The 26,719-nt window shown below is 42.3% G+C and overlaps 1 protein-coding gene across 5 annotated transcripts in view; it reads left to right on the top strand.

Annotated features, from left to right (window-relative positions):
- Positions 1–26,719, top strand: part of LOC114023019 (protein Aster-B) — a 327,519-nt gene that overhangs the window by 71,401 nt on the left and 229,399 nt on the right. For 3 of the 5 annotated variants that reach the window (XM_027835503.1, XM_027835501.1, XM_027835513.1), the window contains exon 1: positions 22,383–23,274. The exons of 1 other annotated variant lie outside the window; for it this stretch is intronic. In XM_027835503.1, coding sequence (XP_027691304.1) covers positions 22,898–23,274 — 377 coding nt within the window. In that variant the 5' untranslated portion in view covers positions 22,383–22,897. Of the gene's footprint in view, positions 1–22,382; positions 23,275–26,719 lie in introns of those variants that run through there. One more of the 5 variants, XM_027835502.1, reaches the window with a different exon arrangement.

The following is a 26,719-nucleotide window of genomic DNA, read 5'->3' as shown; positions in this document are numbered from 1 at the left end:
GTAAATAACAGGCCTTAAACCTATTGGTGAGTTAGGGGGGTGTCTACCCCAGGCATGTGAAGACTTCTCCTGGAGGAATGGGTAGATGAGAACAATTTGCTCCAATAGCCATGAAGATGTCTGACGCTGGTGCTGTGGAACGCTCAGCACTTGGTCAGACCTCAAAAACACCAAGTTCATCCACTGCATACTGGGCCATCGCCAGTCGTCTTCACTTTTGCCTGGTCACTGGACTTTGATGACTAGAAGAGAGAACGGAGCTGATGACTTTGTACAATTCTGCCTCACTTAAATCCTATTCCCTTGAAAGTCAAGATATCACCCTGTGATGTACTTGGCCCTCTTTGAAAATGAAGGATGAACAACATATGAGTTTTAAAAGTTTTTCTTACTTGGGAGTTATACTATAAGCTACAAAGATATACACATGTGACTGCCTAATTTGGAGGTCCGTGTGTCTGGATTATCCACAATACATATGACATATACACATATTGATATATATATCTATATTTTTGTAAATATGAAGAATTATATATACAATTTATGTATATATGTATCTATTTTTGCAAGTATATAGAATTATAAAAGCAAAGGGGTTTATGTGTTGTTGTTGTTCATCCTTCATTTTCTTCTTTTTTTTTGGCTTTTTGGTGAGGCCATCAGGGTTAAGTGACTTGCCCAGAGTCACAGAGCTAGTAAGTATCAAGTGTCTGAGGTCACATTTGAACTTGGTTCCTTCTGACTCCAGGGCAGCCATCTAGCAGCCTCCAGCCTTCCTTTTCGAAGAGAACCCATGACATCACGATACTAGGGTAAATAGTAGATGATGGGGTATTCAAAAAGGCCTAGCACCTGTGGTATGAGGGTTTGCTGAGCCCTTTCCAGGGCTGCTCATCTATCTTTGGTGTCTACCTGTCACCCAACTCTCACCTGTGGTTTTATATGTATATAGGTACATAAAAATATATGTATGTGTGTATGTATTTTTATCCATCCATATATATGTATACATATGTATATATTATATGTACACACACATATATAATATATTACAAATGTTTATATGTGTATGTATACACACACACATATCTTTGGTGCTAAAGCTGAGGATGTTTCTCCTTGTAACCAGAGAGCTACTGTGATAGAATATAGAGAATCATAGAAAGAGAGTTTGAATTTCCTTTACCTAGGAACGTAGATTGAGAGGAAGATGGGACCTTAGGGATCATCAGGTTCAATCGCCTAATTTTACAAACGAGGAAACTGAGGCCAGAGAAATTGACATTTGCCCACAATAAGTTTCAAGAACTATTTGAACCCATGTGCTCTGAATCCAACACTAGCTGCTCTTACTGTTTTACCATGCTACTCTTTAAATGAGGGGGTAGGGCTAATGTTTCCCTAAATGATTCCAGCTTACAGATCTAACCCCCACTTCTATCCCCGAGTACTTGGAGCCAGTAAAATGCAAAGTGCATGGCCCTGCAATGTGAGATAGTACCACTGGAGGGCAGTATCTTGCCTTAAAGAAGCCACATAAGAAGGAGGAAGCATTTTTGCTTTTGGGGTGGTGCTTCTAGTCATGTCTCTTACTTAACTAAGGGAGGTGTTGAGGATTAGGGGATGAATCGAGTATGTGAGTTTTTCCAGATATGATCTTGGCTTCTTACCCACAACAGACTTAAAATAGCACTAGATATAAGAGTAATTGTTGTTTTTCAGTCGTTTTTCGGTTGCGTCTGACTTTTCGTGTCCCTATTTGGGGTTTTCTTGGCAGATACAGGAGTGGTTTGCCATTTCCTTCTCCAGTTTATTTTACAGGTGAGGAAACTGAGGCAAATAGGGTTAAGTGACTTGTTTACAGTCATGTAGCTAGTAAGTGTCTGTGGCCAGTTTTGAACTCAGGAAGATGAGGCTTGGCACTCTGTCCACTGTTCCACCTAGCTGCCCCACTGAAGTAAGCAATTTTGAATTGGCCCTTTAGTATTGTAAATAGAGCCCTGGATTTGGAATCACGAAGATAGAGGTTTGAATCCTGCCTGAGACATTCACTAGCTATATGACCCTGGATAAGTATCTTACTCCCCTTTAGCCTCAATGTTCTCTGTAAAATCAGGTTAATAATGGACATCCACCTCACTGGATTGTTGTTGGGTGTGTTTAGATATAAAGACAAAACCAAAGAGAGTTCCTGCTCTCAAGGAACTTACATTCCACTAGGAAACAACATGGAGGTGATTAAGCATTGTTAGCTAATAATTGCTAACATACAGGGCTTTAAGGCTTGCAAAGCACTTTACATATATTTATTGGTCAGTCCTCACAACAGCCCAATGAGGAGGGTGCTAGTATGAATCCTTATTTACAGATGAGGAAAAAACTGAGACTCCAGTGTCACTTAACTCCTCGACCTCAGTTTCAAAATTATGAGTTTGGATTTGATGGCCTCTAAAGTCCCTTTGGGGCAGCTAGGTGGTGCAGTGGATAGAACTCTAAGCCTGGAGTCAAGAAGACTCATCTTTGTGAGTTCAAATCTGGCCTCAGACACTCTGGCCAAGTCACTTAACCCTGTTTACCTCAGTTTCCTCATCTGTAAAATGAGCTGGAGAAGGTAACGGCAAACCACTCCAGTATCTTTGCTAAGAAAACCCCAAACACAACTAAAACAACTGAACAACAACCACAAAGTCCCTTCCAGCTCTAAATTTCTGATTATCTATGATTTTCCTTGTGTCACATAGCTAGTAAGTATCTGAGGCAGGATCTGAACACAGGTCCTTTTGACTTCATGTTTCCTACAATAGTCATTTTGCCACCTAGCTGCCCTGTACCACTTTAATCTAAAGGGAAGCTTTGACTGGTTGTTTTCTGTCTTGGGCAGGTTTACCCCTCCTGAAGCAACCCATTCTCCCCCCATTCCCTGAAGTTTCACCATATTAATGCTGAACTCAGCGTGGGCAACCTATCAGTTTAGCCCTCTTCCAGCTGATCCCCCGCTAAGAGCTTTGGAGCTCAAGAAACCTGCCAGCCTCAGCCTCCACCTCCATCTCCCCAGGAACAGGGATTACAGTGCCACCATGTGCCGCCATGCCCAGCCTCAAAGTGAAGCTATGTACAGAGTAACAGCAGAGATTGGTTAGGGATGGTTAGTGCCCAGGGATAGTCAGAAAAGGCCTCATGTAGGAGATGGCATTGATGGTGAGCTCTGAAGGAAACTAGGGATTCTGAGAGGCCTAAATGAGGAGCCAGTGCATCCCAGCTGCGGAAAGCAGCATGTATAAAAGTATGGAACCTGAGGATGCAGGCGAAGAAGGAATGCCCCACACAGAGCAACACCAAGCAAGCTGGTTTGTTTCAAATGAAGAGTGAGGGAAGGAGAATAAATACATACTGAGCTTGGGAAGGTAGGCTAGAGCCAGATTGTGAAGGCCTTTAAATGCCCATCAGAGGAGTTTTTATTTTATCTTCAATGGAATAGAGCCCCACAGAAGCATCTGGAGCAGGGAAGGTGAGTGAGGTAGCTCAAACCTTTGATTTGACAGTTCTGGAGAGGAGAGTATGTAAAGCCTGTTCCAAACCTTAAAGAACTATGTACATGTCAAGTATGCTTGTGAACTCATATGTTTTTGGAGAAGGAAATAAAGGTTAGGGTGTTATCTTTCCCATTATCAGATTTAGCAGTCACTTTTTGGATTTGAAAATGTTGAGAGGGAGCAGTTTTTCAACCATGCATGACTATACCTAAAGAATTTGGGTTGCTTCCAGACACCCGGTGTCATTCTGAGAAAAGGAGAATTCTCCTTGGCTAGAGTTCTTAGAAAGTAGGCAGAATCTTGTCTCCCTTTGCCCTTTTTAACTTCTCTCTTCTCTTTCCTTCCCCCCAGAGAACAGAGAATGGGCCACATAACTAGGAATTTTCCAGTTATTTTTGTAATTGGCAAGTTGTTTCCAGGTGTCCAGGTGGCCCAGGTTTCAGTTTCTTTCTTTACTATTGGCAGACCCAGAGCCCAACTGCTGACTTCAGAAAGCTGAGATTTTAAGCTAAACAGGAAGGAAGATTGAAAGCAAAGATTGTCCTCCTTGCAGGTGGCTTTTTCTGAGGCTTCCTCTGTGCTCCCAGCTGTGATAAAAGGGAAATCCTGAACAGAAAGATTGCATTGTAAACTGGAGTCAGGGACATCACCCTGGAGGCATGGAGGTTGATGCACACTGAATTACTCACTGGTCTATACTAGTCACTCCTCCAGTGTTGAAACTAGGTGTCAAATTGAATATTCCCAATAGTAGAGTTACTCCTCTGTGAATCTCAGTTTAGTCCCCCCTTTTCAACAGACTTTCAGCTTTCAAGTTGAAGTCTAGTAACATCAAAGTCATTCCTTGAAGGGGAGGAAAGTGGGAAATGACATCACACACACACACACACACACAATCCCCCAAAACCTGAAGATGTATGTAAAGTGCTTTGGTGGTGTGTTGATCATATGTCTTTAGCATCAGAAGAATATCAAAGAATAAAGGCCACTTCCTTAGAAGCTGCCTACTGTGTAGACCAGGGGTAGGGAACCTGTGTCCTTGAGGCCACATGTGGCCCTCTAGCTCCTCAAGTGCAGCAGAACATTGTTCGGTGAAGTTTGGATTCAGTCAAAGGGCCACACTTGAGGACCTAGAGGGCCACATGTGGCCTCAGGGCCACAGGTTCCCCATCCCTGGAGAACCCTGTAAGCCCCACTTTCTTCAGAGAAGGTGGGGAAAGCTCCTTGAGGGCAGCCATCATTTCTCCTTTTTGTGTTTGAGACCCAGGTCTGTCCTATTACACTTAATAAATGTTTGAATTGAGTGCAAGGGAATTGCCCCTTGACTTTCCTTGTAGCTCCTGACTTTTGAATGACATATGACACGAGTGAGGGTTAAATTGGTTGTTCTTCGATTTAAGTTGAAGAGGTTTTATTATAATGAGAATAGCAGTTAATGTCTAATTCTAAGGTTCAAGGAGAGAGTGGACTTTGGTGTTCAGGGTATCAATTTGCACAGAGGGCACACCCACTCACGTGAGAGTGAGACCACTGGATCAGGGCCTTTACCACAGCTGAGCCCAAACCAGCAGCAAGGGCCTTGGTGTTTCCAGAGAATAGCTTAGGTACCTCTCTGTGAGATCAGTCAAGGCTCCTAGATCAGGAAAGGTCTATTTTTTTTATGGTTAGTTATTATTGCAGTACTAGAATTTGCTGCTTCAGAAACTACTGGCAAACCTCAATTTGAGTAAAGTTCCTTAGCGGAGGCTCCCACTTTCCCATTTGTAGAAGTCCAGCAGTTTTCCAATAGGCAATAGCTAGTTTCAGTTAGAAGCTTGGGGAAGGCTGAGCCATTGATTACCGCTTCAATTGACAATTGGCAAGAACTTGAGACCTCAACTGCCCCAGTCACTCTTCACACACCCCCCCCCCCAATCAGATCATCAGAATTCTTAGGTAAAAGGTATTAGAACCTCTTAATGAAACTAATCTTTGAACTGCTCACAGTTTGTTTGTTTGTTTGTTTTAAAGTAACTGCAGTGATTCTTCCCAGTAGGAATACATGTTTAGAGCTGGTTGGGGCTTTAGAAATCCTTTAGCTAGACACGAGCCTTCAGAGGTTAAGTGTCTTACTTGGTGACACAGAGGTGAGAGGGAGTAGAACAGAAATTTGAATCCACATTTTCTTACTGTAGACCCAGCAGTATTGCCACCATTGTACATTGCTGTGAGATTTATTCTGATAACTCTGTGGAGTAACAGTGCTACTTTTAAACATTCAAATTTCAGGCACTGAGAAGTCCCAAGGAAAGAACACATTGCATGGTGTATTTCGAGGATATGAACTGAACTGACAATTAGATGCAATAATAAATTATACCCGTTTGCTGAGCTCCAAACCAATGATGTATATGTGTACATATATATGTGTATGTATGTATATATGTCTGTATGTGTAGAAGTATATGTCATATCCATTTGTGTAAATATGTAATGGAACCCAAGGCAACTTTATTTTTGCAATATCCTCTAGTGAATGGATTTGAGGCAGAACCTATTGTGAGCCTAAATTAAACTTTTATTTCATTTGGTTCAAGTTTCGTAGATAATGTGCTCTTAAATGACAGGGGGAGAGCAAAAAAGCATGTAGGTTGATTATGTACTTTAATTTTGGAGTCAAGCTCTTGAAGAGTTCTTATCTAAATCAGTTTTTAAAAAATCAAATTATATTTTGAAGGCACTAGAGGAAGTTGCCGTTTGAAGAAAACTTCCTATTTTTTGTAAGCAGAGGCAGCTTGATCTAGCAGGTAGAGAGCTGGCTTGGAGTTCTATAGAGAACTAACCTCAGAGTGATGAAAACCTGGCTCTAAGTCCAGTCTAACAGATGCTGGCTCTGCAGCCTTGGGCAAATCCCATCACCTCTTTGTGCCACAGGCAACTCTCCAAGGTTATAAATTTGTGTAACAGTTGACAATCGGTATGGGCAGAGGGAGTTCAGTATTGAAAGAGGATTTTTCCACCCTGGTGGTTCACTATACCAATGAAATCACAGGACTGGACAATAAAAGAAAATTTTATAAAGCCTAAATTATTTTTGTAAAGTAAATCCTAATTTACTTTTTAATGCTTGTCTGGAGTGCTTATTCACACTTGGGATGTGATTACAGTGAGATATACTTGTGCTTGATTATTTGGAGTAATTATATGAAATAATTTACTGAGCCAGCATGTTTTTTTTTTTTTAAGTTAAAAGTCAGGATTCTTGTGTATTTTTTTAAACTCACTCTTTGAGACCAAAATGGTTGAAACATTTCTCCAAAATTATAATGGGAGACGGTAGAAATATATAGTTTGGTTTACAAACATTCACTTTCTAAACAACTGTAACTGACCAGGCTCTTCTACTGGGGAGTGTAGCAGGTTCTTAATCTTTTTTTGTGTCATGGACCTCATAGGCAGTTTGGTGAAGTCAATGTCTGGACCCTGACCCCTTCTAAGAATGTTTTCAAATGTACAAGTAAAATAGATTGGGTTACAAAAGAAATTTATTATGTTAAAACACAGCTATCAAAATATTGAAAAAATAAATTAACCAGGTCCCAGGTTAGAACCCCCTGCACTAAAGTTAGCTGTTTAACCTTAGACAAAGCAAATTTAAAGTATCTGCCTCTCAGTTACCTCATCTGCAGGAGCTGGACCGTGGGACCTTGAGCTAGTCGTCTCGTTTCTACGTGCTTCAGTCCTCTTATCTATAAAATGAGGGAGTTGTATCTCTAAGAGAATTCTGGCTCTGTTGCTTATGAACAGTGTGACCTTGAGTAAAAAAAAAAATGCTGACCTCTCTGGGCCTCAGTTCCTCATATATGAAATGAGGGGGTTGGGCTAGGTGATTTCTAAGGCCTCTCAGCTTTAAATCTGTGATCCTATGGTTCCTTTTGGCTCCAACATCATATGTTTCTGTGAGCTAAGATGCAAAGGGAGACCTATTTATCTAAAGTTCCTTAATCACCAGAAAGAGTCTTCTGATTTATTTCCAGGGATCAATTTAAGGAATTAGGTAATTGGTTAACCATTTTTTTTCTTAGGAAATTTGGAGCCTCCAGATTACTTCATTATAAAGTTGTGTGTTTACATTGTATATCTTGCACATTGATTCTCTGACTTTAAGCAGTAGAAGTGTTCCTTAAGAGCTGTGAGTGGATCATGTTTCCATAGGTTAAAAAACTATTTTAACTAATTCAAGGACACTGACTAGCTAAATGCATCCTATGGCAAACTGGTAAAATAGAAGACCCAATGTGTTCATTTTTATCCATCTGTATTTTCATTTATTTGTTGGTGTTAAGTCATTTTTCAGTTGTATCTGATTCTCCATGACCCCATTTGGGGTTTTCTTGGCAAAGAAACTGGAGCAGTTTGCCATTTCCTTCTCTAGCTCATTTTACAGATGAGGAAACTGAGGCAAACAGGGTTAAGTGACTTGCCCAGGGTCACCCAGCTAGTAAGTGTCTGAGGCCAGATTTGAACTCAGATGAATTTTACTGACTCTAGTCTTGGCCCTCTGTCCACAGTTCCATCTAGCTGCTCCCATTTTCAAATATAGGGTTTGCTTAAAGCCAGGTGGGTATGTGCCATATTTTCCAAGTCTTTACAATGAGTTTTTAAAATATCAGACAGTCATTGAACTAGTTTTAAATTATAGTGATTACCTCATCTTGGCTCTCAGGTAGGTTATAGATGTCCCAGGCTTTTCTCCAGTATCAAGAACAAGTCTCCAAGGACACCAAGCAGTCATGACTGAGGCAGAATAGGAGCCATTCTTTGAAAATGGGAGTAGCTCAAGCTTCAGCTTTCATTGAGCTTAGTTTCATTCCAAAAAGCATCTTTGGATGGGAGATTATTAGCCATTATTCCATATAAATACCTTCCTTGAAGAAAGATAAAAGACTTGTAAATCCTCTAGGTATTTTCACCTAGAGTAAGCTATCAAAAATAGTCAATTAGAATCCTCTTTGAGGCCAAACCTTCTTAAATCTCTTCACATGCAATTACAAAGTGTCTTCTGTTTTTTACTGTAAATAGTTTGTAAAGGTTCCACTGTGATCCTCCCCTGCTGTTATAATGTAAGCTGCTAGCACCAAGATACTGCTTCTAGCCTGACTTACAGCTCAGGCCATTTGTGGCTGTACTGCAGAGCCTAGCTTTGGTAGTATTTATTGCAGGGAGGGCAAGGGGACTATAAGGTATGAGTCCTAGGACAGGCTGAGCTAGCATTAAGCAAACCACTTGGCTGCTCTGCCCACCAATTTGCCTCTCAGTAAAATGGGGTTATGGCCAGTGGATAGAGCGCTGGGTCTGGAGTCAGGAAGACCTGAGTTCAAATCTGAACTCAAATACTTACTAGCTGTATGATCCTGGGCAAGTCAGTTTGCCTCGTTTCCTCATCTATAAAATGAGCTGGAGAAGAAAATGGCAAACCACTCTAGTATCTTTGCCAAGAAAGCCCCAAATGGGGTTGGGAAGAGTTGGACTGGCTAACCCACTAAACAACTAAGATTAAAATGGGGTTACTTATTCTACTTATCCCTGGTTGCAGGAGATGGAAATCAGAGTTCATTTTCACAATAGGTGTTCACATGGAAACAGTAACGGCTACTGGAATCAGTCAATGACTATGTATGAAGCATAACAACAACAACAATGAAGGATCCACTATATGCTAGGTATCATGCTAAATACTGAGGATACCAAGACAAAGAAAAATGAGTCACTGTCCTCAGGGAGTTTACCTTCCAACAAGGTTTTAAAGGGTCTTGTATCTTGGGGGCCTTGAATTGACAGGCAGTATCAGTAAAGCAGTCCAAGGCATTAAATGGAACACCAGCTGGCTACAGACCTGGACTTGAGACCGAGCTTTAGGAGAAGGAACATACGCACAGGTATCTCTAGAGAATGGATGCTTAAATATGTGAAAACTAATATAGAATTGAGACCATTTGGTCACAATGGAATTTTATACTATTGATTACTTCCTAAAATAAAGTAGGCCATCAACCAAAGAACAAGAATCTTTTTTTTTAAATGTAGTGTTGAGGTATTTGTCAAAACAACCTCAAGTACAAAGTTCTTATTGAATCACTAATTCATTCATTTATCTTATCTGTATCTTAAGATATATATGTATGTATATATCTATCTATCTGTGTATATATGTATATGTTTGTTTTTTCATTTATTTAGTATTTTATTTTTCCCCAGTTACATGTTATACATACATACTCACACACACACACACACACACACATATTTTAAAGCATAACAATGAGTACTTAATAAATGTTGGTTTTGAACTATGGTAGTACAAAGAGGTCTATACTGCCCATTACACTTCCTCTTCTTAAGGAACTTAGCCTCTAATTGGAGAATTTAGACCATAAGAAGCTAGGTGGGGTGTATGATACATGTGAAGTGAATGGTATAGACAGTGCATGCTATGGGAGCTCAATGTAGAGAGAGACAATTGGATATACGATTTTTTGCACTTGCCTCCTTCATTAGAACATGAGCTCTTTGAGGATAGGGATCTTATTTTTGCCCTTCCTTGCATCTCCACAACTCAGCACATTGCTTGGCACATGGACTAATGAACCCTGGACAGCGTCTCTGAGATTCAGTTTCCTCATCTGTAAAATGAGAATAATAATAATATCTACCTAACTCACAAGATTATGATGAAGATCTTACTGAATAATGTGTGTAATGACTGATGCAATTCTTCAAGCACTATAGAAATGTGAACTATTATTAATCATAAACTTTGGCTGATGATTTAATACTTTGCCTAGCACATTGCCGAACTTCAATCACAGCAGTGAAACTAATGACTCCATTTTTAAAATGGATTGTTGATATATTGGTTAGATACCCTATGCCTCTTGAAACATAGCATGCATGGAATAAAAAACCTGATAAAACTACCAATGTTAGTCATATCCTATTAGTGCCAATGTTATAATGAGAGATTTCTAAGAGAGGGAATGAACCGTCCATTTCTACAGATCATTAAGAATCTAATTTATTCTAATCACTCCCAGTTGTATTCCATCCCAAATACAGGGGGACTGACAAAATGACCCTCTTATGCTCTTTCCTGCCTTTGGATTCTGTAATCCTGTAATTTGCCCAATGTATAGTCTTGGCTTGGGGTTTTGAGGATCAAGGATGGTAGTGTTAGAATGGGTTCAGTCGATAAGGCTGCGTGATTGAACCATGTGTTTCCCCTACTCATAAGCCATTTGATAGTAAATTAAACAAGGGGGGTTGATCAGATGACACACCCTTGACCTCTTGAAAAGGGACTGCTGCTTGAAAAGAGGAACTGCTTGGGGAGGAGGATGTTGGTAAAATTTGAGCATTCTACACAGCTTAGAGTACTAGCTGTATCATGATACTTATGAAATGTTTCTTTATGGAAGGAAGGAAACTAGTATCTATTAAGCACCATTATTAACACCATTATTATATGCCAGGAGCTGTGCTAAGCAATATTTGCAAATATTTCATCTGATCTTCATAAGAACCCTGTGAAGTAAGTGCCATTATTACTGGCATTTTACATTTGAGGAAACTGAGGCAGACAATAATTAAATGATTGCCCTGGGTCACACATCCGGGTTTGAACTCAGGTTTTGCTGACTTTCAGGCTCAGCCATAAAAATATTGCTGCTCCCCCCCCCCACCATTTCCTTGTCAGAAGTGATTTCTGAGCATCTTATCTTTTATTTGGATTAGTTTTTAGTTTTCTTTCATCCTCCCTGATCAGTTCTGCCTGGCTGATTCTGAGCTCTTGGAGTTGACTTCCCAGCAGGAGAAATAAGGATAAATACATGGGAAGAATTGCTTAGCTCAGTCCTTTTCAAACTCTCTGCCCTTTACCCAGTGGCCATTCTGTGATCCCTCCATTTACCAGCCAGTCTTGAGATCCTTCATCGATCCACAAGCATGGCAGGGACTTTGAGAAATCTTTTCCCCTGGGCATCTGCTTTTAGACAGGACTGCAATCATCCTACCCCAAGAAGCCTGCCAGGTTTTAAAGATCTAAGTAAAAGGCCATTTTATAACTACCCTTAGTAATCCTTTCCAGTGTATGTATAAGTGGCGTCACTGTCAGCAAATCATTATAATCTCACCTGAATCCCTTGTGTTGCAGCATAAGCTAATTTCATTGGTAATTTAGTGACTCATGTTTAGAGAGTCAGTGTGGTGCAGTAGAGAGAAAGCTAGCCTCCATGTGGGTCTGGGGTTCAAATACTGGCTAGATGACCTTGGGCAAGTGTTTTAACCTCTTAATGCCCAAGTTGATAGAGGGAATTTCCATAACTAGACCTCCCTACACTGATCACAAGTCCAGCTATTCCTACCCTAGCCTTTAAGGTTTACTAAGTATTCTCCCCAAATTTGCCCTGTGAGAGAGGTAGTATAAACATTCCAGATGGGGAAATGAAGGCTCAGGAAGGTTAACTGATTTGCCTAAGATCACATAACTAGTAGGTGGCAGTGCCAGAATTTGAACTCAGGTCCCTTTAGAGTTGATCATCTCCTTCTTATTATTACCTGCTACAAATTTGCAAGGGATCGCTTTCATAGTTTTCCATGCACAATTCACTTTTGCATCTCTGTACTCCAAATTCTCCTTCAGGACAACGTTCCTTGAAGACAGAACCATGGGGACCAGAAAAGACAAGTTAAGCTAGTTATATTTCATTTATACTTAGAGCCTTGTTTCTTTTGAAACATTGGCCTCTAGTATCATAGATTTAAAGCTGGAAAGGAGCTTTCTAGTTCAAATACACCATTTCACAGAGGGAAAACTGAGACTTGAGAGGAGTGATATTCTTAGACATAGCTTTTAAGTATCTGAGACAGGATTTGAACCCATATGTTCTGAACTCCACGTCTAGTGCTCTATCCTGTACAATGCTTGCCTTTCAGAAGCAAGATTAAACTCCAGGTCGCTAGACTCCAAAGTCTAGGTGTTTTTTGGACTACCCTAGGCTTCTTCTCAAGATAAGGCAGCATCTTTGGGGTATTTGGAGGGGCACCAGGAGCTGAGTGTAAAGACAGTGTCCTGAATAGTGGAGTTGGTACTCTTTTCTACCCTGAGTTCTCTTGTGTGTGTCTATGACAGGGAGAAATACAGCCTCGCAGCTAGTATTTTTCACACAAATTAAGTCCAGGAAGTTTAGGCTAAATAACTTATTACATAGTCCCTGGGTCTGGGTCTGGAGAAGCAATAGACAGGTGTTGGGTATCCTGTGTCTGCAGGAAAATAGAGCCAGAAGTGCCCCAGAATAAACAACAGTTGCTTCGTAATATGAGCTTGCCTACATCTGAAAGCCACAAGCCCTGCTGGGAGTTGGGGGAGGGGGTGCCTGGATCATTCTGGCTGATACCTGGCTAGGAGACCAAAGGTGACGTAATGATCCCAGATCCCAGAACAGCTGGAAGTTGCTTAGTAATACAACCCAACATAGAGAGTTAGGGAGTTTAATAGTTAAGTTATGGTGGGACACATAACAGCCTTTGGTAACTGAGTTTTTCCTCCTCCCTCCCCCCCATTCTTGAGCCTCAGTTTCCCCATGTGAAAAATGAGGAAATTATTTTTCTTGGGGATACACAGTAAGACAAGTAGGTTCTGGTAAAAGTGGCAGCTTTAGCTGTTCCAAGGAAGAGGCTGATGGCTTTTGGCTGGTGGCAACAAGCCTTCGTTTCTGGAGCAGACTCACTGGAAATTACTTCAGTAGTGCTGGTTGGTGCTGAATTTGTTTCATTTTCAACTTTGGACATTGAATTTCAGGCTGAGCTCTCTCTCAAATGATAGAATCATCTCTAAGAATATCCCCTCCCAGCACTGACTTCTCCCTGACTAAGTTTAGGAGCCTCAGAAATGGAAACTTCACTTAATCTTACTCTTTCCTGTATCAAGATTATTTGTGTACTTGTCCTTCCCGCCCCCCCCCTTCAAATTGTAAAACTCCCTCTGAGCAAGGGTCATATCTGTCTTTATATCCTCAGCACCTAGTATTTGCCTTCCTTGCAAATATTAAGAACTTAAGAACTTAATTAAAAAAGTATTTGATAAGGTTTAATTGGTGAACCTGAGATAGTACTTTTTGAGCAAGGGTCATATCTGTCTTTATATCCTCAGCACCTAATATTTGCCTTCCTTGCAAATATTAAGAACTTAAGAACTTAATTAAAAATGTATTTGATAAGGTTTAATTGGTGAACCTGAGATAGTACTTTTTGACTCTGATATGGGGAGGGAGGGGGGTTCAATTCGGCCAGAGATCTTCTGAGATTAAGTTTTTTGAATTCCAGAGTCTCACAATTTGAGAGTTGGAATGGACCTCATCAGCCAACACACATACACAAAAATCCTCACTCTAACATAGCCAACAAGTGGTCATTCAACCTCTGCTTTAAGACTTCCCAGGAGGAAGAACCTGCTGCTTCTTTAAGAAGGTCATTTCATTTTTGGACAACTTGAATCGCCAGAGAGTTTTTTCTGATTAGATGAATCTGTTGGAGATTTTAGAATTAGGAATACACAAGGCAGTTTGGGGTACTGGAAATAGTACTGGGTTTGAATCCTGGCTCTGCCATTTAAAATACTTTCTTAAGTACTTAAAAAGTAATCGACTCCCCTTTCTAGGCCTCCATTTCCTCATCTGTAAAGTGAGGGGGTCAAGAAGTCTCTAAGGCCCTTGTCTGCTTTAAAGTCCATGATCTTATGAGAAGAAAAAGTTAGAAGGCAGTTTGGATTCAGGACCCTTGGCTGTAGAAAGAACATTGAGCTAGAAATTGGTAGACCTGGGTTCTTGTTAAGGCTCCAAAATTAATCATCGTCATGACCTTGGGCAGGTGTCTCATTTTTCTCCTCCATAAAAAGGGGGTGATGACATGTGTTCTTTTCAAAATCTAAGGTTATTGTGAGTCACATGAGATAAAGTAGACCTTTTACAAACTTAAAAAAACAATGACACCATTCTCCATATAAACACAACTTGCATGGGAATATAAGGTTGTTGATTTAGAGCTGGAAGGGACCTTAGAGGTCACAACTTCATTTTACAGATGAGGAAACCAAGGCACAGAGGTTAAGAGATCTGCCCAAAGTCACACAGTGGCCGAGCTGGGATTCCTACTGAGGTCGGCTGATTCCAATATAGTAAGTACATAACACTGTTGGAGGGAATAAGAGGGAAGAGAAGGTCTGATGCTTACTGAACAACAAACACAGTTACCAAATGCCCACTATATACAAGGCTTGGTCGTATTGGTGAAGGTTCAATATTAAGCTTGTTTAAGTGGGAGAAGGGAAGACCTAGGAGGGTAGGATCGTTGTCTTCATGTATTAAAAGAGGTGTTATGTGGGGAAAGGATCATACTTAATTCTGTTTGACTGAAGAAGGCAGAATAAGTTACCAAGGGCTAAAGATTTAAAAGGCAAATTTAGGCTTGGTCTAAGAAGAAAAAAGTCACAATCGGAGCTACTCAAAAGTGGACAGTGGTATCCGTCTTAGGATAGTGTGTTCCAGTTCATTGGATGTTTTCAAGCCAAGGCTGGATGGCCATGACCACCATAATGGAGGGAAATCTTGTTTAGGTAGGCTCTGAGATCCTTTTTATTCTTAAGATTCTGCTACTGTGTCATTAGGAAAGGCTGCTGCCTTTCCTGGCTCTCTTCAAGTCCCAGCTAAAATCCCATCTTCTACAGGAAGCCTTTCCCAATCCCCCTTAATTCTAGTGCCTTCCCTGTTAATTATAGCAGGGGCCTAGTAAGTGTTTATTGACTAACTGACATGGAAGTCATGCCACCTGAACTGCACCTTGATGGATAAGAACTTTGACCAGAGGAGTTGAGCAGTGGCTGGTACGGGGGGAAGTGTAGATTACAAGGCAGAGAAAGGGGAGGGAAGAGAATACACACTTATATAGTGTCTACCTCATGCTCCGCACTGTGCTAAGTGCTTTACAAATATTTTCTTGTTTGATCCTCACAACAAACCTGGGAGGTAGACACTATTATTATCCCCATTTCACAGTTGAAACTGAGGCCAACAGAAATTAAGTGACTTGCCCCAGGTCACACAGCTAGGAAATACCTGAGACCAGACTGATTCCAGTCCCATGCTCTATCCAAGGAATGGCAAAGCAGAAGTATAGAGTGAGTGAAGATCAGTTTTTTGAGTAGTCCAATTTGACCAAAATTTAGAGCAGTTGAAGGGAACTGGGAAAGGTAGAATGAAGGCATATCACAGAGGATCTCGAATTCCAGGCTAAGGAGTTTGAACTTTGTTCAGAAGGTAGAGAAGATTTTTGAACAAAGGAGTAACATGATCAGAAATGTGTAATTAGAAATTAGAAACACCCCTGGGGGCCACTAGGTGGCACAATGGATAGAGAGCGGATAGAATGCTGCGCCTGGAGTCAGGAAGACTTGTCTTCACCAATTCAAATCTGGTCTCAGATGCTTACTAGCTGTGTGACCCTGGACAAGTCATTTAACCCTGTTTGCCTCAGTTTACTCATCTGTAAAATGAGCTGGAGAAGGAAATGGCAAACCACCCCAGTATCTTTGCCAAGAAAACCCCAAATGGGGTCACAACTGAACAACAACAAAATAACACCCCACCACCACCACCACCACTGAAGAAATAAAAAAAAATTTATAATCCCACTGCTACCCAAACTTGGGGTAGTGTTTCCTGAAGGACATACCTGTGACACTAGGTATGCTGTGTGTGTACAAACTGTTCCTCCTGATTGGCAGAAAGACCACTGGGCCCCAGACACCATGTATTTGTGTAAGGGTCACACATTTGAAAGAGGGATTGGAGAGTAGGTAGTTGGGAGAGGCAAGTATGAACGTTTGAATGGAGGACAGGAGTTTGAGAAGCTAGTTCCCCAACATGTCCCTTGGCTTTGAGTGTTTGTAACCTTAGAGTTTTCTAAGAGAGAACTGACCTACCCTGCAACCCTCCCTTCCAAATCCTTTTTTTTGCCTCTTTGGTAGATGAGATCTTATCTCATTCCCAAAGAGCTCTTTTGCTCCTGTGTATTGTTTCCCCTACTCTATCTGTACAACTTTCTTGATTTTCTGTTTACTGATTACTTTGATAAGGAAGAGTACTAGCTAGCTATAGATGACTGCTGCTTATGTAACGGGCATTAGAGGAATGAGCCAATGGAGAGAGTAAGGGAACCATCCCCTCCCACATACTTGCATCTCCCAAATGCTTTTCTCAAACCTTTCTTCCAAAGTGTGTGGCCCTTTTTCAAGTACAGAGCATCATGTTTCCTCTCTAGTATACCTGCATATACAACATGCAGTGTCACAGGGTCATTTCAGCTTGTGAAAAAGACGGGTTACATATTCATCTGATGGTCTTGAGTAAGATGGACTAGAACTGGAAAAGACTGGAAATAAGGAGGCCAGTTAAGAGGCTAATGCAAAAATTTAGGCAAGGCATAATGGGGGATGCAAGGCATAATGGAAATGCAAAGCAGGAAATGATGTGATAGAGATTGTAGAGGCAGAATTGACAGGATTTAACAGAAGAATGGATGTTAAGCATGGCATAGTAGAAAGAATCTTGGACTTGGAGTCAGTTGACTTGGCTCAACTCCTGGTTCTAACCTTTACTAGATATATCACCTCTTTGTGCCTCAGTTTTCTTATCTGTAAAATGGAAACAATAGTACTTGTACTACTTACCTCACAGAATTGTAAGGAAAGCACTTTGTAAAAACTTAAAGTGCAGTCAAAATGTGATCTATTGTTATATGATAAATGAAGGAGAAGTAATGGTGGGCAGCTTGGAAAATGGTAGCAGCATCAACAGAATAAAGGAAGTTAAGAGGAAGAGATAAAGAAAAAATAAATCATAGTTCCTATTTTGAATTGGATGTTTCTTAGACTTCTCAGATGCAATGTGTCCAAAACAAAAATTCGTGACTTTTCCCCTCAAACCCTTCCCTTTTCCCTACTTCTCTCTTTCTGTTAAGGGCGCTGCCATCTTTCTGGTTATCCAGGTTTTTAACTTCCTCACTCAGCCTTACCCTTCATATTCAGTGGGTTCCCACACCCACAAAGTCTCTCCATTCTATCCCCTTCTCCCTACTCGTGTGACCCTAGTTCAAGCCCTAATTACCTCTGACCTTGGCTATTGCAATAGCCTCAAGTCTTTCTCCTCTCCAGTCCATCCCACACACCATTGCCAAAGTTATTTTCCTCAAGCACAGATGTGACTGGGCCACTCTCCTCTTCAATAAATTCTAATGGCTCCCTATTGTCTCTAGAAGCAATCTAAACTTCCCTAGAGGCAGCAAGAAGGCACAATGGATAGAATGGTGGGCTTGGAGTCAGGAAGACCTGAATTCAAATGCCACGACAAACATTGAATGGCTGTGTGACCCTGGGCAAGTCATTTAACCTCTTTCTGCCTCAGTTTCCTCAACTGTAAAATGAAGATAATAATAAAGTAAATATAAAATGAAGAAAATAACAGCACCCACGTACCAGGTTTATGAGGATCAAATGAGATATTTGTAAAGTACTTATCGCAGTGCCTGGCACATAATAGGCATTTAATATATCCTGCCTTCCTTGGCTCCAACCTACCTTCCCAATGTTATTATACATTACTCCTCTATAGGAGCACACGCTCTATAGGCTAGTCATGTTGGCCAAACTGCTGTTCCTCACACATGTTTCTTCATCTCCTATGCCCAGGTCTTTGCACAGGATGTCTCCCATGCCTAGAATGAACTCCTGCATCTTTGCCTCTTAGAATTCCTAGTTTCCTTCAAGGCTCAACTCAAACACTTTCTTTTCAATGGGGCCCAGTTGTTAGTGCCCTTTGACTCCGCCCCTCCCCCAAAGATTCTCTTTGATTTTTCACATACTTGTATATGTAGACACATGTTGTCTTCATCAATAAAATCCATGCTCCATGAAGGAAGGGACTGTTTCCTTTTTGTCACCGTATCCCCAGAACTGAACACAGTGCCTGACGCATAGTATGTGTTTAATAAATGTTTGTTGGCTGATTTATTTATATAATGATTTAGGATTCACAAAGTGCTTTTTTTAAAACCCTGAGATGCAGGTCATGCAAATATTCTTTATTATCCCTATTTTACAAATGGGGGAGGATGTGTTTGGTTTTGAACATGGTATATTTTGACATGCCATGGAAACATCCAGACAGAGACAGCCTGCTGATGTTTGAAGATGCAGGTCTAAAGTTCAGCAGAGAGGTGCAGGGACAGTTTAAATAGAGAACCGAGAGCCAGCAACGAATGCTAGTTGAAGCCTTGGTATGAGAAAGTCAAAGGAAATGGTGGAGGAAAGAGGAATAGAGGGCTGAACTTGGGTAGACAGCTACATTTAATTGTTTCAGTTCCATTTCCAATTTCATAAAGAGGGTGGAAGGAGGAAGAGAAACCAACAAAGGAGAGAGAAAAGTTACAGGATGAGAACCACAAGAGTGTCACGCCATAAGAACCAAGGGAGGGGATAAGAAAAAGGAGAGTGTGGTCAGTGATGTCATATGCTACTCAAATGTCAAAAAGGATGAGTGCTGAAAAAAGGCCTCTGGATTTGATGATAAGGACATTATTGGTTCAGTGATTGGGTCTCAAGGTGCCTGTATTATGGTAGTGGTTTGGAAAATCTTTTAAGTATGGAAATGAGCAAGAAAATACATGAAGATACTAATAGTTTTGCAATTTTAGTTGGTTAGAACACCATGGTACTAAGGAGGCCAAGGTTTTGGGTTGAGCCGTATGCAGGCCAGTTAACCTTGCCTTGTTCCATGACTACAAAAGAGACAAGGAAATAGGGATGAGGCCGTGCAAATCCACCTCACTACTGGTACGTCAGTGATGTCATTTGTCTTTTGGGTGAAGGACAGTTTATTGTACAAGTGTTCATCACGTGTACCAGACTGCTGATGGAATATAGAATCTTTGAAAGTCAGAGCTGGATGGGGAATGTCAGACATGAGTTGGTTCAACCCCCTCATTTTACAGGAAACTGACAGCTGGGGATATAAAATGATTTGCCTAAGGTCATGGGGTGATTTAGATGGCAATCATAATAGAACCCAGGCCCTCTGGCTACAAAATTGGTACTCCTTACCCCTGGCCTGTGTGGTTGCTATGCAGTAAGAAAGTGAATAAGGGTAGCAGGGCAGATAAGAAAAATCTTCCTGGGCCGGGTGAGTTTTTAACACAGTGTTGGTGGAAAGGAGAGTTAGTATTCATATCTTGAGATCCCATAGGTGTCTGTCCCTAGACAAAAGAGCCTGGTCTCCAATTTAACTTGGTGCCTCAGTCTAAGTGATATAGAAATGATTGGCATACCTATTGATTTGTTCAGTGCTTAAATTAGATTTTTTTCTGGAATAATAATAATAGCTGACATTTAAATAGCATTTTAAAGTTTGCAAATTGGTATCTACTGTTGTTATATCACCTTCAATTCTAAATATATAATTTCCATCTCCCCTCACCAGTGAACCATCCCTTAGAACAAAGATTTAAGAGAAAAAAAAAGCAATTCAGCAAAACCAGCTAATACTATCTGGCAGTATATGCAATATTCCACACCTCAGGTATCACCTCTGGAGAAAGGGAGGGAAGTGAAAATAAATTAGATTATATTATAATAATTTATTAATCTGGAGCTTGATAAAAGTTTGATTTTAATTGAATTAAATAGGATCTTCCATCCAGAATCTATTGTGGGTAAAAAGATGGACTGGGAAACATATGTGGGAAGGAGGATCTTTTCTTATTCCCAGGAGGCAGAAGTTTAGATTCAATGCCTCTAAGAAACATTTTGCAAGGGACTTGCCTTCCCTTGAGCGTTCTTCCACCTGAGCAACCTTCCAAGCATCTTGGAGAAAATCTCAGGATGAGCAGTGTACTCTGGCAACCAGCAGACCTACAGGGATCTGGCTCAGCTCCAACTTCAGGAGTTTAAAGTCAAACCGCAACCTCTTCACGAATCCCAGATGCCAGAAATGTCTCAAGGATATTGACATCCAGCTCCTTCCTTTCTGGGTCTGACACTTGACACCAAGCGGTTTGCTGTGCCACATCCGGGAGTTAAAACTGAGTGATGCCCAAGTGCCAGTGATATTGGAGTCGACAGCCTGAGCTGGAGAAGAATCAGACAGATGGGGCTGAAGGTTTGGGGAGACCAATTCAGGTCTGGGTTTGTAATGGTGTCTCTGTGCTGCCAGCATCTATAACTTAGGGAGGTATAAAAGTCACTGCTTCAAAGACTTCAAGAAGTTAGTTAACTCCACCCATCTGTCAGTCACCCTCATGCTCGCGGGATGGGACCGTGACTGTGGATTTAGTCGTTCTCTACAGAGTTAACTCCTTGGGGTGGTTTATTACAGTGAATCACCACATGACATAGTAGGGAGGTTTACATTATTCTTGAGGTTATTTTGAAGCCTTCATTTGGAATTTATTCCCAAAGAGGAACCAGGGGCATAGGCTCACAGCAGGAGATAGGGCTTGAGGTGAAGAACCCAGGAGAGATTGAATGAAATTAGCCTTTGGACGGAATATTTCTCTCTCTTTTGATTCTTTTCTCCTCATCCACTTTTTTTTTTTGCTGAGTTCTCCCCCAACCCAATCCCCCAGTTGCCTGTTACCCCAGTTATTCTTTTGAATATACAGGCAAATGCTTTGGGCTGGGGGGAGAGATTAGTTGGAGGTGGACCTAGGGCTTCAGTTCCATTTTAGTCTCAAGGCTCTAGGAAGGCCTCTGGATTTAGGATAGTATGCCCTGGGCCCATCCTGAGACTCTTGAATTTGCTCATTTTCTCAGCACTTCTACTGGGAAGGACCCGAGCCCTTTGGTAACCCAAACCCATACTCCTGACTATGTTAAAAATGAATCTATCCCAAAGGCTGAGGGGGAGGATGCATTGGCTGGCTATTTGGCTCTTTGTGGGATGCTAGTCATTTTAACCCTTATCTGGGCTTGGAACATGGTGGAGCAAGGGTCAGACAAGCCTCAGGATGCAGTCCCATTTTTCCTCTTTTCCTGTGTGGTCTGTGTGCCTACAGTCAGTCTTGTGTCTGTATTTTCTTTGGTATGTGGTGTCTCTGACAGCTCCAACTTGAGGACTCAGGCAGTCATTTTTTTGGAAGCAGCTCCTGCTAAATTTACCACCCTCTTCCCTCTTCCCATCTTTCCCCCAACCCTATTGTCTTGGGAAAATTCTCTTCACATCTTAAGGAGGAGGGGACACCCAGCTGAAAAACTCCTTGAGCTCCCCTTTCCCTGCCCTCCATATGGCTGCCTCTTTCTTGCTCCCTGCCCCGCCCCCCCTCCCAAGTCCCAGTCTGGCCTTCACCTTGTGCCTTGGGGAGGGAAGAAGGGGAGCAGGGTCCAAGGAGAACAGGAGCTGAACTCTGAAAGTTCAGCACCACCTCCTCGCCCCCCCCCCCATACCCACCCTCCAAGGAGACAACCAAACAATGAGAGAACTGCCTGACCAATCACTTTTTGGAGAAAGTTTGGTTTCTTATCCTATTTCATTAGGCTGATTGGAGGAGCTTTTACACTAGGGCAGGCTCTGTCCCTAAGGGATCCCCGTGTACAATTACACTCGCTGTTGCTGCTGTGAATGCCCTATCTCCCACAGAAATGCCAACCACCCCCCGCCCCCTCCCCACCCCCCGCTCCTCCTCCTTTTTTATCCAGTTGTTATCGCTTCCCTCTCTCTCTTTCTTTCCCCACTCCCTCCTTCTTCTCTGTCTTTTCCTCTTCTTCCTTTCTCTCTCTCTCTTTGTGCCCTCCTTGCAGCTCCAAGCCGGTTCCCCAACCTGGTCTCCAGAACACAAACAGCTGAGAGTTTGCCTCGCGGCCCCGGGGGGAGTATGTCACCGAGTCCCAGCTAAGGCGAAGACGCAAGCAGACGAGGGAGAACCAGCGGAAGAAAAACAAGCGAGCCAAACGCACCAGAGGGGAGCCCCAAGAGGGAAGCCCGGGGGGTTGGCACTCCGGCGGAGGGCAGCAGGCTTTGGGGGAGGCCTGGCTTGGAGAGAAAGTTGTAGCCCCCCCTTCTCCCCGGACGGCTCGCCTGCTGCCTCCACCATCCCGCAGCAGGATAAAGAACTTGCCTAACTCTTTGCAGCATGAGAACGTGTTTCCTAACGTGGGGGGAAGTGTATTAGTGGGCAGGCAAGCAAAAGGGTGGGGGCTGTAGGGAGAGAGAGAGAGGGAGAGAGAGAGAGAGAGAGAGAGAGAGGCGTTTCTGAGAGTGTAGAGAGTGGAGGACGAGAACCCAATGCCAGCTGCCAACGTTATGGAGAACCTCCAGCTACCCGCCCTGCAGGTGCCGGGGGAGTCTCAGGGAGCCCCCGAGGTCAGTCCAGTCTGGTCCAGTTCATCCACTCCAACGCTTCGTCGGCGGAGATTCAAGATACGCCGGATGAAGAATGTCCAGGAGCAAAGTTTGGAGGGGAGCCTGGCCCCAGACTTGTCCAGTTCTTTGGCCCCTGGCAAGGAGTTATTACAGTTGCCGTCCATAGAGATAACACCATCCAGCGATGAGGACACTCCCTGGTCCAACTGCTCCACACCCAGTGCCTCACCCCGCCGCAAACGCTTCCTCCTCCGAAAGTGGCTGCGGGTGAGGGAGCGCAAACAGTGCAGTGAGAGCAGGTATGTCCCACGAGTCACCAGATGCTTCCTTTCTCGAGGTGGGAGCCCGTCAGGGTCCTGGGGAATCATAGCGGGAACGTTCTGCTCACCATTCACCATATGCTTTCCCAAGTTAATGAACAGACTGAGCAGAGGCTTCCTCTTTTTCCTCTCCATCTGTCCCGCCATGCACTAGTCTCTTATTTTCTCCTCTAAGGGCAAGGGATGATCCCCCCTGGCAACTGAATATTTATGCAAGGTGTCCTGTTGACCCCCTGATTAATATTTGATATGATATAATGCAATGTCAATCAACAAACATTTTTTAAGTGCCTAGCATGTGCCAGCCACTTGGTAAGCAAATTCAAAAATTAAGACGGTCTCAGCCCTCAAAGACTGTATCTTCTATCTGTTAGAGACACGTACATAACACAAGATATATTACACAAGATAAATTCACAGTAGGTATCCTAAGTGGGGAGGAGTCAGGAAAGGCTTTTTTGGGGGAGTAGCACTTGATCAGAGCCCTGAAAGGAGGTCCATTCTTAGAGAAGGAGGTGTGTGACACACACTGCCATAGGGTTTAGGGCTGAAGAGACTCTGGAAATCACCGACCCAACACCCTCAGTTATAGAGGAGGAAACTGAGGCCCCAGCACATACTGAAGTGATTTATCCAAAGGCTCACAGCTGGCAAAAGGCATTGGAGACAGAAATCTGGGTCTCTTGATTCTGTTGCCTATCCTAGGAGTCTGCTCATTTTCCTTTGCAATATGTGAGGACAATGTAGCTGAGGGCTCCCACAGACTGAGCCACGGTTAACTCACTCTGCATATGAACCTTTAGACCTTGACATACCCTGGGTTCTACCCCATTCATGAGGATCATTTGGTCCTAGCCCCTTTTTGTCGTGTTTAACCATTCCAATGATGTGGAGCTATTGCATCTGCCTCCTGGGAAAGGTTTTCTGTTTCTGTTTTGTTTTTTACCCCAGTCTAGGGTTGGAGATGAAAGGAGTGTGGAAAGTAGTGATGTGGCTGCAAAACCAAGGCTGAAGTCAGGGATTCAGGGATCGCTATTTAAGGCTATGTTCTCATTGGCTAGGGAGAGAGGTATGGTGTCTCATTGGGTAGTGCAGTCTCTTCACGCTGACCACACAAAGATACTTCTCTTTTCTGGACTTGGGACTTAGGCTGTGCATATGTATATATATGAGGCAATTGAGTCTCAGCATCAGTTTACAGCCCTGCCCCCACCCTCCAGGCCCTCCTTTAATTCAGTTCCTTTTCATTCAACAAGTATTTATTTGGCACCCCCTGTGTTCCCAACACCTTGTCAGAGATCCCAGAAAAGTAAGAGACCCAGTTTTTACCCTTCAGGAGAATTCAGCCTAGATGGAGAGACAAAACACGCCTGAAGTGATTAATGAGTAATTAAGTGCTGAAGTATGTGGCACTGACTATAATTACCTTAGGAATTCATTGTGGTCTAGAATAGTAGGGGAAGTCTTTATAGTAGGCCTAGAGCTGGTCCCTGAAGGAGGAGTGGAATCTGGAGAGATGAGGAAAGAATTCATGGTGGTTTAGGCATAGATAATAGTATGGAGGTGGGAATAAGAAGGGCATAGTGGTGGGATATGGAGCAGAGCAGTGAATAGAACACTGATTTTGGAGTCAGGAAAACCTGAGTTCAAATCTTGTCTCAGCCACTTATTACCTATGTGACCCTAGAAAAGTCACTTAACCTCTCTATGCTTCTCTTTCCTCATTTGTGAAACGAGGGTATTGGATTTCATGATCTCAAGCTCTATGATCCTAACGGCCCAAAAGGAGCAGAGGACAAGAATTCCAAAGTACCTCTGTGCAATGGCCAACCTTGGGACAATACCAGCCCAGTAGGAGCTGCTCCTGAGACAGCTGTACCCAGGATTTTCCTATAGACCCTGAGAAAAGCATTTCTTTCTTTGTTAGGCACACTTCTTGTTGCAAGGGCAAAAGAAGCCAGAGAAGAACTAGATGTGGCTCTCATGTTTGGAGGTAACCTTGAACTGAAGGAGTTCTTTAAGGTTTGCCCACTCTGTTCTTTTTATGAGAGAAAAACAATACTTTACATTTCTTAGCACTTTAAGGTTTGCAAAGCACTTTATATGCATTATCCCATTTATGCCTACAAAAAAAAATCCTTTGCGTTACAGGTATTATTATCTCATTTTACAGACAAGGGTCCTAGAGATTATATGATTTGCCCATAATCATTTCAATGGGATTGGAAGTGTGATTTAAACACAGGCTTTGCCTGTTGAAAGTCCAGTCATCTATCTCTTGGATCTGCATCATGCTTCCTCTCTCAAATAAAATGATCAGATGGGATAATAAGTGCCTGATGCATAGTAGTTGCTTAATAAATGCTTGTTCTGTCTCTTCCTTCCTCTTCCTCTTCCTTTCTATGTCTATGAAAATCCATGAGAAAAGACATTTCTAGTGAGATTTCTCCATCTCCACCAGGTAGGGAATAAAGGAAAAGGACCTGTCAAGTAAGATTGCTATGAAGATTTAAGTATAAATTTCTTGTAGAATTATACTTCTGGGTATACAGAGACAAAATTGAAACATTCTCTGCCCCTGAGGAGTCTGGATTTTATAAGGGGTCCATGTACATATAGACTAAGCACCAAAAGGGACGTCAGTAGTCATCTCCCCTAACCCTTACCCAGATCATTTATACCATATACATTATCTTTTTTTTTAACCTTTTTTTTTGGAGGGGGGCGAGGCAATTGGGGTTAAGTGACTTGCCCAGGGTCGCACTGCTAGTGGGTATCATGTGTCTGAGGATTTGAATTCAAGTCCTCCTGACTCCAGGGCCAGTGCTCTATCCACTGTGCCACCTAGCTGCCCCTTCCATATACATTATCCGTAGAGGATGGTCATGGTCTTTGCTTGAAGACCACCAGAAAGAGCAATTCATTAGGACCCCACCCATCTGCTTCGACCAAGCCCTTTCCGCTTCAGACAGTTCTAATTGTTAGGAAATTTTTCTTTATGTTGAACCACAATCTACCCCTCTGTAACATTTTCTTAATTCTGACCTCCAGGCCTGAGTAGAACAAATGTAATCCTTTAACATGAAAGCCCTTCAGACATTTGAAGGATACTATTATATCCTTGTGTGTCTTTTCTTCTCCAGGCTAATCATTTCTAGTTCCCTTTACAAACAGATTCTCATATGGCCTGGTTTAAGAGACTCATACCTTTCTGTGGATACACTGCAGTTTATTAATGGCTCTCTTACTCCTAAAATGTAGCTCCCAGAAATGGATTATAATTCTTGGAATAATAGACTAGGGTAGAGTACAAGATTATCATCTCCCTTGCTGTGGACACTTTACTTCTGTTAATATAATTTAAATGGATCGTCCAAGTAAGGGAAGGGAGGTGCGTGCGTGTGTGTGTGTGTGTGTGTGTGTG

Source organism: Vombatus ursinus, unplaced genomic scaffold (assembly GCF_900497805.2).
Source record: "Vombatus ursinus unplaced genomic scaffold, bare-nosed wombat genome assembly UNPS02014816.1, whole genome shotgun sequence".
Classification (NCBI taxonomy): Eukaryota; Metazoa; Chordata; class Mammalia; order Diprotodontia; family Vombatidae; genus Vombatus; species Vombatus ursinus.
Note: the sequence above shows the minus strand (reverse complement) of the source record. Positions and strands in the feature narration are given on the sequence as shown.